General features: G+C 35.5%; 1 protein-coding gene across 4 annotated transcripts in view; it reads right to left on the reverse strand.

Moving 5' to 3' along the window:
* The window catches only part of PXDNL (peroxidasin like), a 522877-nt gene that overhangs the window by 232159 nt on the left and 278686 nt on the right, over positions 1 to 12032 (reverse strand). For 3 of the 4 annotated variants that reach the window (XM_072604570.1, XM_072604573.1, XM_072604571.1), the window contains exon 4: positions 11168 to 11239. The exons of the other annotated variant lie outside the window; for it this stretch is intronic. In XM_072604570.1, the coding sequence (XP_072460671.1) occupies positions 11168 to 11239 (72 nt within the window). The remainder of the gene's footprint in view (positions 1 to 11167; positions 11240 to 12032) is intronic. 4 annotated transcript variants of the gene reach the window in all.

Genomic DNA, 12032 nt, shown 5'->3' on the forward strand with positions numbered 1-12032 from the left:
TAGACTAACCCAAATGGCAAAAGAGATCCAAACAGTCAATGAGGAGAAGAATGTTTTAAAAAGCAGAATGGGCCAAATGTAAAAGGAGGTTCAAAAACTCACTGAAGAAAAGAGTTCTTTAAAAATTAGAGTGGAGCAGATGGAAGCTAATGACTTTATGAGAAACCAAGAAACTATAAAACAAAACCAAAAAAGTGAAAAAATAGAAGACAATATTAAAATATCTCATTGGAAAAACAACTGACCTGGAAAATAGATCCAAGAGAGATAATTTAAAAATTATTGGTCTACCTGAAAACCATGATCAAAACAAGAGTGCAGGCATCGTCTTCTAAGAAATTATCAAGGAAAACTGCCCTGATATTCTAGAATTGGAGGGTAAAATAGAAATGGAAAGAATTCATTGATCACCTCCTGAAAGAGACTCCAAAAGGAAAACTCCTAGGAATATTACAGTCAAATTTCAGAGTTCCCAGGTCAAGGGGAAAAATATTACAAGCAGTCAGAAAGAAATAATTCAAGTATTGTGGAAATACAATCAGGATAACACAGGATTTAGCAGCTTCTACACTAAGGGATGAAAGGGCTTCAAATATGATATTCCAGAGGTCAAAGGAGATAGAATTAAAACCAAGATGCACCTACTCAGCAAAACTGACTATAATACTTCAGGGGAAAAAATGGAATTTCAATGAAATAGAGGATTTCCAAGCATTCTTGTTGAAAAGACCAGAGCTGAATGGAAATTTGACTTTCAAATATAAGAATCAAGAGAAACATGGAAAGGTAAACAGGAAAGAGAAGCCTTAAGGAAGCTATTAAAGTTGATCTGTTTACATTCCTACATGGGAAAATTTTATCTGTAACTCATGAGAACTTTTTCAGTATTAGAGTAGTTAGAAGAAATGTGTGTGTATATACACATACATATGTATGTGTATGTATATACATGCACACACATATGTGCATACATACACATATATATGTAAGTGTGTATGGGTATGTATGTATGTGTATATTATATATGTAGGTATATATATGTACATGGGTATATATGTATAAATGTGTGTGTATATAGATATATCTACCTATAGATATATCTTTATATGTATGTGTGTGTATGTGTGTGTGTGTATATATATATATATACACACACATAATATATATATATTATGGACAGAGGGCACAGGGTGAGCTAAATATGAAGGGAGAATACCTAAAAACAAAATAAAATAAAATAAAATATACTGTTGAATGGAACATGCTAGCAGTAAGAGAAAGGACGAGGTAGAATACAGCAAATCATCTTACATAAAAGAAAGAACAAAGAGCTTTTACAATGTAGGGGAAGAGGGGAGAGATGAAAGGAAATAAGTGAGCCTTACTCTCATGGAATTTGGCTTAAGGAAAGAATAACACACACTCAATTGGATATGGAAATCCATTTTACCTGCAGGAAGGCAAAGGGAAAAGGCATGGGAGAGAGAAGAAGGGACAGCAAATTGGTGAAAGGGATAATCAGAAGCAAACACCATTGTGGGAGGACAGGTCAAAAGAGAGAATGGAATAAATGGAGGGCAGAAGAGGAGAGCAGGAAATGTAGTTAGTCTTTTACGACTTAACTATTATGGAAGTGCTTTGCATTGTTACACATTTATGATCTATATTGAGTTGCTTGTTTTCTCAATGAAGTTAGGTGGGGAGGGAGGGAGGGAATAAGGAACTTAAAGCTTTAATAATGAATGTTAAAAATTGTTTCAGCATGCAACTGGAAATTAAGATATACAGGCAATGGAGTATAGAGATCTATTTTGCCCTACAGGAAAATAGAGAGGAAGGGGGATGGAATAAGGGTGAGTAATAGAAGGGAGGACAGACTGGAGGAAGGGGTGGATGGGGTACATGCTGTCCTGGGGTGGGGGTGGGGAGAGATGGAGAGAAAATTTTTAATTCAAGTTCTTGTAGAATTGAATGTTGAGAACTGAAAAATAAATTATCTATTTAAAACAAAAAATATATATAAATATATATGTATAAATATATACATAAATATATACATATATATGTATACACATTCTGGGAAAAAAGAAAAGATCACCTGCACTTGCAGTTTTGATTCATATGTTGTAATAGAGAAGAGGAGGAAGGGGAAGGGGACAGAAGAGCTATCAAAATATAAAGACTTTGCAGAAAAAATCAAAACCATGATGGAATACGATTGGGTACATATCATTATCATCATCCTGTGTGTTACTATTGTTTTCTCAGAGATGCTTCTTTCCACAAGGTTATAGCTTACATCTCTTTACTCCTATTCATTTACAAAAGGATGTTATTTTATCCAACTGTGCAAGAATACATTGAATATTAAATTAAAGTGAATGGTGTTGTTTAGTCTCTATTTGGGATTTTGTTGGCAAAAATATTGGAGCAGTTTGCTATTTCCTTCTCCAGCTCATTTTACAGATGAAGAAAGTGAGACAAAGAGGGTTAAGTGACTTGCCCAGGGTCACACAGCTCATAAGTGTCTGAGGCTAGATAAAGACGAGTTTTCCTGATTCCAAGGCCAGCACTCTATCCACTGAGCTACCTAGCAGCCCCACAAAAGTGAATCATGACAGGGTGTTGATTTGGCTTTCTTCCAATTCCAAATCAAAATGCCACCCTCTACAAGAAGTCTTTCTCGATGCTTTTAATGCTAATCCCTTCCCTCTGTTGACTATCTCTGATTTATATCCTGTATTTATCTTGTTTGAATATAGTTATTTGCATGTGGTATATTCCCCATTAGTCTGCAAACTCCTTGCTTTCGCCTCTTTATATCCCTAGTATTTAGCACAGTTTTTGAAACATTGTATGTGCTTGATACATGTTTTTGGACTGACTGTTCATATTTGGTTTCCAGCAAAAAAGAATGAAAAGACAAATTATTACTATTATTATAAGAATAATAATAAAAGTAATAAGGGCTTGATACATTACTGAGTCTCACCTCTATAAGAAGAAATTCATAAACTGGTCCTATATTGAACTATAAGATGGTTTTGATATAAGGCACCTTCTCATCGAAAACATTACCTGGGACAACTGGACATCTCCTCCAGTCCAAAGTAATACCTTAAAAGACTATCTCAAAGACAAAGCTCATTCTCCCCTCCCTCAACCTGGTTTCTTCTTGACATCTCTGTTTCTTTCAATAATAGTACCACCCTGCCATAAAATCTTGATATTATCTTCAAATACTGCCTCTCCCACCTTCTACATCTCATTATTTGTAAATCTTGTGAAGTCTTGTGAATAACTCCAAAATATCTACTCTGTCTTCTTTCTATTTCCCTAAAACAGCCAACCATCACCCTTCACTGAGACAAATACAACAGTATTCTGACTGAACTTCCTACTTCTATAGCCTCTCTCCCACTCTAATTCATGCTTCTGATTAATCTTTCTCACATTCAGATCTGATCATTCCATGCCTCTAACCTAAAGCCTTGAATGAATGGCTTCTTATTGACTATTGAATAAAGTCCAAACTACTTAGCCTGGAATTCTAAGACTTGCACAATCTGGTCTTGTGTTACCTTTGTAGTCATATCTCACACAGTTTCTCTTGTCTTTACTCTTAACTCCGAAACAACTGAATCTGCCCCTGGTTCACATGTGATGCTTTTCTTGCTCCATATCTTTTGCTCTCACCCTGAAATCCCCTCTCAGTTATTTCCACCTAATTAAAAAGCTTCCCTTTCTACTAGACCCAGAATAAACTCAACTTCCTCCATGTAGGGTTATCTCCCCAGAAAGAAATTTAGTTCCCCTCCTTAGATCTCATATTTTGTGGTATAACTACTTGTTTATATGTGATTTCTTAATGCTAGACTGTTAGATCCATGTGAGCACTATCTTTGCATTTCTCATAGCATTGCATACGCAAAAAGTACTATGTGTGTTTAAATATATATGTATATGTATGTGTGTGTATATGTACATAATGAACTGGATTTATCTTGGTATACTTAAAACACACAGAGACATAAAAAGAGGCTTTCATTACCTCTTATATTAAAGTTATATGGCTTTTTCCTTATCTTAAAAGACTTGGGCAGAAAGAGAATGCAGGCAAGCTCACATAGTGGTCTATGAAGTGTGAAATAACCATCAAAGACAGCAGCATATTTTAGCATGTATTTATTGCACAAGTTTTTCAGATGGGAGTTTACCACAGCTTCATAAAGACAGCATAGTAGAAAGAAAAGTGGACTAAGAGACAAAAGAGGTTAAGTCCTAATATTGACTCTGATACCAACGATTTCTACAGCCAAATAACTTATTCTCCCTAATCCTTGGTTTTCTGTAAAATGAGCAAGTTGGAAGAGGTGATCTCTAGCTTTAAAATTCTAGGAGTCTAGGCTTCAGAAAGAACAAAAAGATGGAGAGAGATAGTAAGTGGTGAGGCCTTTTCCAGAATAGGAGAATATTTTTGGAAAAGCCAGATATCACATATGAAAGTCAGAAATATAGTATCATTCATAGTGGAAGAGTTAATCGCAAAGTAGGGACTAAGTAATGGAGCTAATATTCTTTACTTACAGTCATGCAAGTATCATGATTACAATAGAAGATCACTTTTATAAATACGTCTTGTGGTGATTGAAAAAGAGTCATCTCAATGATTAAGTCAATAGGTGATCAGAGGGGGAAGAAACATCAATTATATATAAATACTGGATTTATGGAAGAATGAATGAAATGAGAATGTCATCTACATGGGGCACCAATTCAATTAATTTAATTTCAGCAAGTATTTACTAAACACCTACTCTATGTAAGTACTTTGCAAGGTAGTGGAAATACCGCAAAAAAATTAAAAAGTTTCCACATATTTTGCAATGCTGGTCTCTCACCCTGGTTCTTCTACCCAACCTTAGTTAAAGTAGTATAGATACCACTACTCATACATATCTATCCCTACTACTTTTCTAGTTTCCTCAACTCCATAGATGACTGAATTAACCAATCAGTTCCAAGAATGTAAGTGAATGACAAAAGTGTGCACATCAGAAGGATTGATAACATAAATGATTTGCCTAGATTCCTTAAGATACCAGCCTCCTGAAGGAGAACTTGATTTTTATACATTTCAAAAACTCAGTTATAATACTGTTATTCATGGTCTTCATATAACAGAGTTTGCTCTGAAGCCACTATCCTATTTAATTCAACAGGATATCTCTGTTTACGTAACATAGAACCCCAGCTGCTGATACACAAGCACTGTTCCCCATAATCAGCTCAGTAATCTGTCAGAACCATCCACCTTAACCCTACACCACAGTGTCCCACTCCAAATTTATTCAATCCTTTCACTGTGCCCTCTGTAATATCTGTTCCATGATTAATAAGCTTTCCTTTATCTCTAACCTCTTTATTTCATACTCATTCCATCTTATGGCCTTCACTGAAACATGACTCACTCCTAATGATTACACTTCCCTTAACACCCCCTTCAAGTACTGGCTATATGTTTATATTCCCAGACTTAAAGGTCATGATGGGGGATTCTGAATCATAGGGATTCATTTTAAAATGCAGAAGAGCATGCATCTACAATGCATGGCATGACCATCCCAAATGAGGTCATGAAGAGTCAGACATGACTGAAAAACAACTGAACCACAACAGGTATGGGAGACAACCAGTACAATTAGCACAAATATTGAAGATGTACGATCATGTCCAAGTCTTCAAATTACCAGAGAAAGGACTCTCTATTTGATAATAAATATTGGGCAAACTGGAATTCAACTAGAATTTGCCACTACATACTACAATAAGCTTCAAATGGATATGAAGTCTTACTATAAATATTCATTAACATCATAAAAAAAGAACAGAAGATCATCTTTTTTAAACATATGACCAAGAGGAAATTTATAGCCAAACATAGGATAAAGATTTCAAAATAAAAGATCATATTTATTATATAAAATTAAAAAGAATTTGTACACACAAAACCAATTCAGCTAGAATAAGAAGAGAAGAAGCTTAGTGGAGAAAATCATTATATGAAATATGACAAAATAAAAATCTGATACCCAATTTATATAGAGAATTGATACACATATATAAAACCATACATCAATAGATTAATAGCAAGAAGTTTTCAAATGAAGAATTGCAAACTATCAGCAATCATATGATACAATATTACAGATCACTAATATGAGAAAAAACAAATTAAAATACTTCTGATACTTCTGCAGTTTTATCTCACACTCCCAAATCTCACACTAGCAAAAATGAGGAAAGATGTAAATATTGAATGCTGTTAGGTCATATGGGAAAATAAGTTTACTGATATATTGTAAAGAGAGCTATGAATTGGTCCAACCTTTCCCAAAAACTATGGAATGATCCAAAAAGAGTGACTAATATCCTATCTTTTAGCCTAGTATGATTTCACTGTTTGGCCTCCAACAAAATTAGGTCAAACACAAAAGGAAAAGTTCCATATACACCAAGATATTTATACCAGCACTTTGGGGAGTAGCAAAGAATGGGATAAAGTGAACGCCTATAGACTGGAAGATGGCTAACCAAAATGTGGCATATGGTCATAATGAAATCTATATAATAAGAAAAAGTAATTCTAATTAACTTGTACATCAAGATGAGGGTCTCTTTCTTTTACAGATTATTCATAGCTTATTATATAATATTTCTCTTTCTAACATTGGTCCAAGAGCTCTGTTTCTTATTTTGTTAATTTATGCATTTTATATTTTTCTAGATGACCATAGATCTCTTTTGAGTTTTCAGTTCTGATAATTGTGCATCATAACTTCTTATAATTATTTGCATTTCCTCTCTACTGTTATTTTACTTTATTCTTTTTAAAATTTTGTTGATTTGGTTATCTTTTTCCCTTTTTTCTGTATGTCCCCTCCCTTTACTTCCCTTTTTTAGTCTTCCATTTTTCTCTTTTCCTTTCATTTTCCCTCTCCTTTTTACTCTATTTCTCCTCTCCCTCCCTTAAATATGAGAAATTCTGATACTTGGGAAGATTTGTATGAACGAATCTAGAATAAAGTAAACTAAGCCAGGAAAACAACACACATATGAACTGTAATACTAGTTAAAATGACTCAAAGGTAATTGAACTCAGGTAAATTACAATGACCAATTTTGATCCTAGAGAATTTGTGATGAAACACACCTCTTGATTCTCTGAACAGAAGTGGAAGACCATGCTTGTGGAATTAGGCGTACATTGCCAGAACTTATTGCTATGTCAACCAATTTTGTTTAAATCTGCTTTCTTTGTGACAAATAAAAATCCAATTGTGGGGGGAAAGGGTGATTTTGGGCAAATGACTATGGTCTAGAAACAAAAGGCAATAATGATTTTTTAATAAATCATAATTTCCTTTTCCAACATAAGGAAAATAGTCCTATTGAATAACATCACTAACACATGTCCCTGAAACAGGCTTCAGTTACGGAACTTTTACTGTTAAAAATCAACCAAATGTCTGAGACACTGCGCTAAAAAGTACCATCTTCAAAACATGCCCTAAGTTACTGTCAAAGTCGGATTTTGGATCAGTGAGGTAGAATCAGGGCAGTGTGACATAGAGTCTTGAACAATTGTGCAAATGACAACAATGTTATTTCTAGGTCTTGTCACTTGGGGCTCTAGGGAGGGTTCAAGGGGAACTGAACTATCCAAATGTTTGAGTTGCCTATATCTACTGAAATTGTGTAGACACAGTCCAAAACAAACTTGGCTTTCAGAGTTAGGATTAACATAACCAATTACATTCTAAATGGAAAATTAAATATGAAATATTTAGCTAACAACAAACCTCTTTCTTTACAGGCCATCATAAGAAAGTACGAGTGTTACTGTGCTTTAAAAATAGAAATGAGAACTGCATGTTTCCACATCATCCAACAAAATGAGCATAGCATTACTCATTGCCAATGAAAAAGCCAATTATTTTTAGAATTTAAAATATTTGATGATGGGAATTATGTGCATCTTAAATAGAATTAGACCTTTTACTATGCTAAATGTTTATAAAACATTTGTAAACATATTTAAATGATAAACATCAGTGTAGCTTTAATGAAAAAGGCACTAGATAGGGAGCACAAAGACCTGATTTTCTGACCCCAGAACTGATAAAACCTTGAAAAGTCAACTTATCTGAGCCTCAGCTACTTTACCTGCAAAAGGGAATAAGAAATAACTACCTTGTCACCCCCCTTGCTGTATTATTATGAAAAGACTTTCTTTACTGCAGAGTATAACACAAAATGCTATGTTAAGTGGATAGATTTTTCATACTTAACTGGATTATAAGTGTTCTTTAATCAGAATATGACCCAAAATTAAAACAATGCAAATATATATAGATATGGGATGAGAATGAATCATATAGATAAAAACAATCTAATTTCTTTTCAGCTTCACTGTATAAGCACAAATCAAGTGCCTCCCATGTGTAAGATACCTAGGTGTGAGGCTTACAAAGTTACCTAAATGATTCTTCGAAAGCACAGATCATCCCTATCCTTCTACCCCAATTCAGCAAACTTCAGTGGCTTCCTATCCATTCAAGGATCAAATACAAAATCCTCTGACATGAAAAACTCTTCATAAGCTTTCATGCATGCATGCCATGGCATCACCTTCCTAAAGTCAAGGTCGTCTTTGAAAAGAAAGGACAAACAACACCAAGCAAAACCATCTCTCCTCTTCCCAGTCTTCTTCCTACCTTCAGTTCTCCATTTAGTCTTTGATTCAATACAATAGCTGTTCTTTGAACAAGGCACTCCATCTCTTAGTTCTGGGCATTTTCACTGGCTGGTCACCATGCCTAGAGTGTTCTCTCTCTTCATCCCTGTCTCTTTGCATTCTTGTCTTTTTTTTTCAAATCCCAGAAAAAATTTCATCTTCTATAGGAAGCTCAGTCTAATTCTAGGGCTTTAGATGAATTACTCAGGTGGCTGAGTGGAGGGTGGATTAGAGTGAGAGGAGACTTGCAAAAGGCAGACCCACCAGCAGCTAGCGCAGCAATCTAGGCCATGAGGACATCAGGGCCTGCACCAAGGAAGTGGCAGTTACAGAGGAGAGGAGGGGAGTATTCAGGAAATATTGAAAAAGTGAAATCAATAGGCCTTGACAACAGATTAAATGGGAGTGGGGCAGGATTCAAGAGAGTGAAGTGTGAAGGATTACAACTAGGTTGTGAGCCTGTGGGACAGAGGGAATGGTGTTGCCTTTGACAGCAGTAGAAAAGTTGGAAAGGAAAAGTTCAACTCCCTCATTTTACAGATGAGAAAACTGAGACTCCAAAGGAGTTAAGTGAATTGCCCAAAGTCAGATATGTAGTGAGTACCAGTAAGTTCTTTCACTTCAAAACAGTGCTCTTTTCACTGTACAATACTTTTCATTTGAGTATTGACACAACCTAACGGCATGAATAAGAATATTAATTAAATAGTAGCTAATTAATAAATAATATAAATTAAGTGATTAGATAATTATATTATCATATTACTAACATTTATGTCCTGCTTTACTATGTGTCAGGCATTGTGCTACATGGTTTGCAATTATTACCGCACTTCAGTCTCATAACAAGGCTGGGAGGTGGGTTCTATTTTTATCCCCACTTTACAGATAAGCAAAAAGATTCTCTTTTTAGACTGCGAACCCACAGAGCTGACATTTTAAACTTTCAGTCCACTAAAATCCCCAGGTCTTTTCTTATGTACTGCTATTAAACTAGGTCTCCCTCAAGACAGCAATCACAGCTTTCTGCTATGAAAGTCCTATTAAGAACTGTATATAAATAACAAATAATGTCTTAAAGCTTTGCCCATGCAAACAAAGTAAAGAAGGATATCTGCTACTCAATGGAAGCTTGTCTCTAACGCTGCGGTCAGCATGAACAATGCTGTCAGCTATAGCGGAAGGATTTGTCTCACTCAGGCATAATGGAAAAATCTGGAATAAAGTATCCAATTTTGTTTCAGTCACTTTATTCACTTAATTTGATTTTTCTCATAGTGAGCTTTATATTTCATCCTGGAGTTCTGATAGTGATTTGCCAGTTTGTAAAGGCATTATGCATAGTTTTTACATTATCAGTTTTATGTAGCAAAAAGAAAATTGGACTGGGAATTTAGCTAGGAGCCCTCACCAGCAGCACCACAGTTTGACTCATCTCACTGCTCTAGGCCTCAGCTTCCTTCTTTGTAAAATGAAGGAGTTTAGTAAACGATAGTGGAACCGGGGTTGACTGACATTGAAAGACTTGAGTTTGAATTCTGGATCATATACGTACTATCCATGGGGACACTGGACAAGTGATATAACCTCTTATAATGGTAACTTAAATGGGAAGATCTTTCCCATTCATTAATAGGTCACACAGAAATCTGAGTTCCATGGAGCCATGTTGGGAGAAGCTTGTTGAAAGGGTAGAACAGAAAGAGGTGGAGCTATAGCAGAGTTGGGAGGAAGTTAGTCAGAGAGCAATCAGAAGTGTAGGATGTAGGAAAGCAGGCTGCTTGCTATTGTGAATGAGAGAGCTTCTTTGTGATTTGTTTACGGAACCTGGTTGTGTGAAGTCTAGCGGGCTCTGCATTGTTACTGTGTATAGATTTTTATTACTATGATGGATTTGGTTTTCTGGTGTTGGAATAAATGTTTTGGTTCCGTCTTCCATGTGGAGAGTCTGTTGTATTTCATGATTCAGAATTGCACCATAAGCTCTGTGAATATCGCTTTGGCACTACACCTCTCTTGCCCTATTTCCTTACATGTAAAATAAGTGGGTTGGCCTAGATGATTTCCAAGATTCCTGCCAGTTCTAAATCTTATAAGGAATTAAACTGGAGGCTCTCTAAGGTCTATTTTAATTTCAATACCTACAACTTTTATTTAAAAGAAAACACTAAAGTTGCTACATGCATAAGAATTTTTATAGTTATTCACAGAATGTGAAATAATTTGAACATAAAGCTTAAAAGGAATGTTATATACACATATATATGTAAATATGTAGTCTCACAAATGAACTGTGTAGGAAAAAAAACACTAAGTTGTCTGGCTTCTCAATGAACTCAATCAGTGTTTCATTAAGTAAACATTACTTACAGCTGTTCCAAGGATATAAGCCCTTTAAATGCTTCCGCATCTATTATGTGGATTTCATTCTTGTACAAATACCTGAAAAAAATACGTAACATTATATTGTTAGAATAGTAAGGTAGCAAAAATACTCTAAGTAAAAACAGTATGAGATGATACCATTCTGGAGTTGGATTCTAGAAGACCGGAGTTCAAATGCTTTCTCTGGTACTTGTAAGTTAGTAACAGTAAGAGTAATAATAATTTATTATAGCTAGCATTGATATAGCCCTGAAGGTTTCAAAGCACTTTAAATATCAATCCATTTGATCTTCACAACAACCCTGTGAATTAGGTTCACAGACAATGAAATGGAGGCGCAGAGATATTAAGTGACCTGTCCAGGATAACATACCTAGTAAGAGTTTTGACAGAGAAATCAAACTCAGGTCCTCCTGACTCTAAGTCCTCAGCTCTGTCTTTTAAACTCTATATGCCTCAGGCAAGTCCCTGGGACTGTTCCTCCTCCTCTTCCTCCCCCTTCTTCTGTCTTCTACTATCTCTCAGATGCAACAAAGTATGGATCAATTCTCTGCTGCCTTTACTAATTTTGGCCTAATAATTAACACCAAGAAATCACAGCTTCTCCATCAGCCACCACCACACCATCCATATGTGGAACTATCAGTTACAACAAATGGAGAAGTTCTGAATGTTGTGGGTAAGTTCGCTTAACTTGGTAGTGTACTTTCCAGGGATGTACACGTTGACAATGAGGCTAATGCATGCATTGTCAGAGCTAGCTCAGTGTTTGGGAAGCTCCAAAGAAAAGTTTGGGAGAGAAGAGGTATTAGACTGACTACCAAACTGAAGGTCTACAGAGCTGTTGTGC

Source organism: Notamacropus eugenii, chromosome 4 (assembly GCF_028372415.1).
Source record: "Notamacropus eugenii isolate mMacEug1 chromosome 4, mMacEug1.pri_v2, whole genome shotgun sequence".
Lineage (NCBI taxonomy): Eukaryota > Metazoa > Chordata > Mammalia > Diprotodontia > Macropodidae > Notamacropus > Notamacropus eugenii.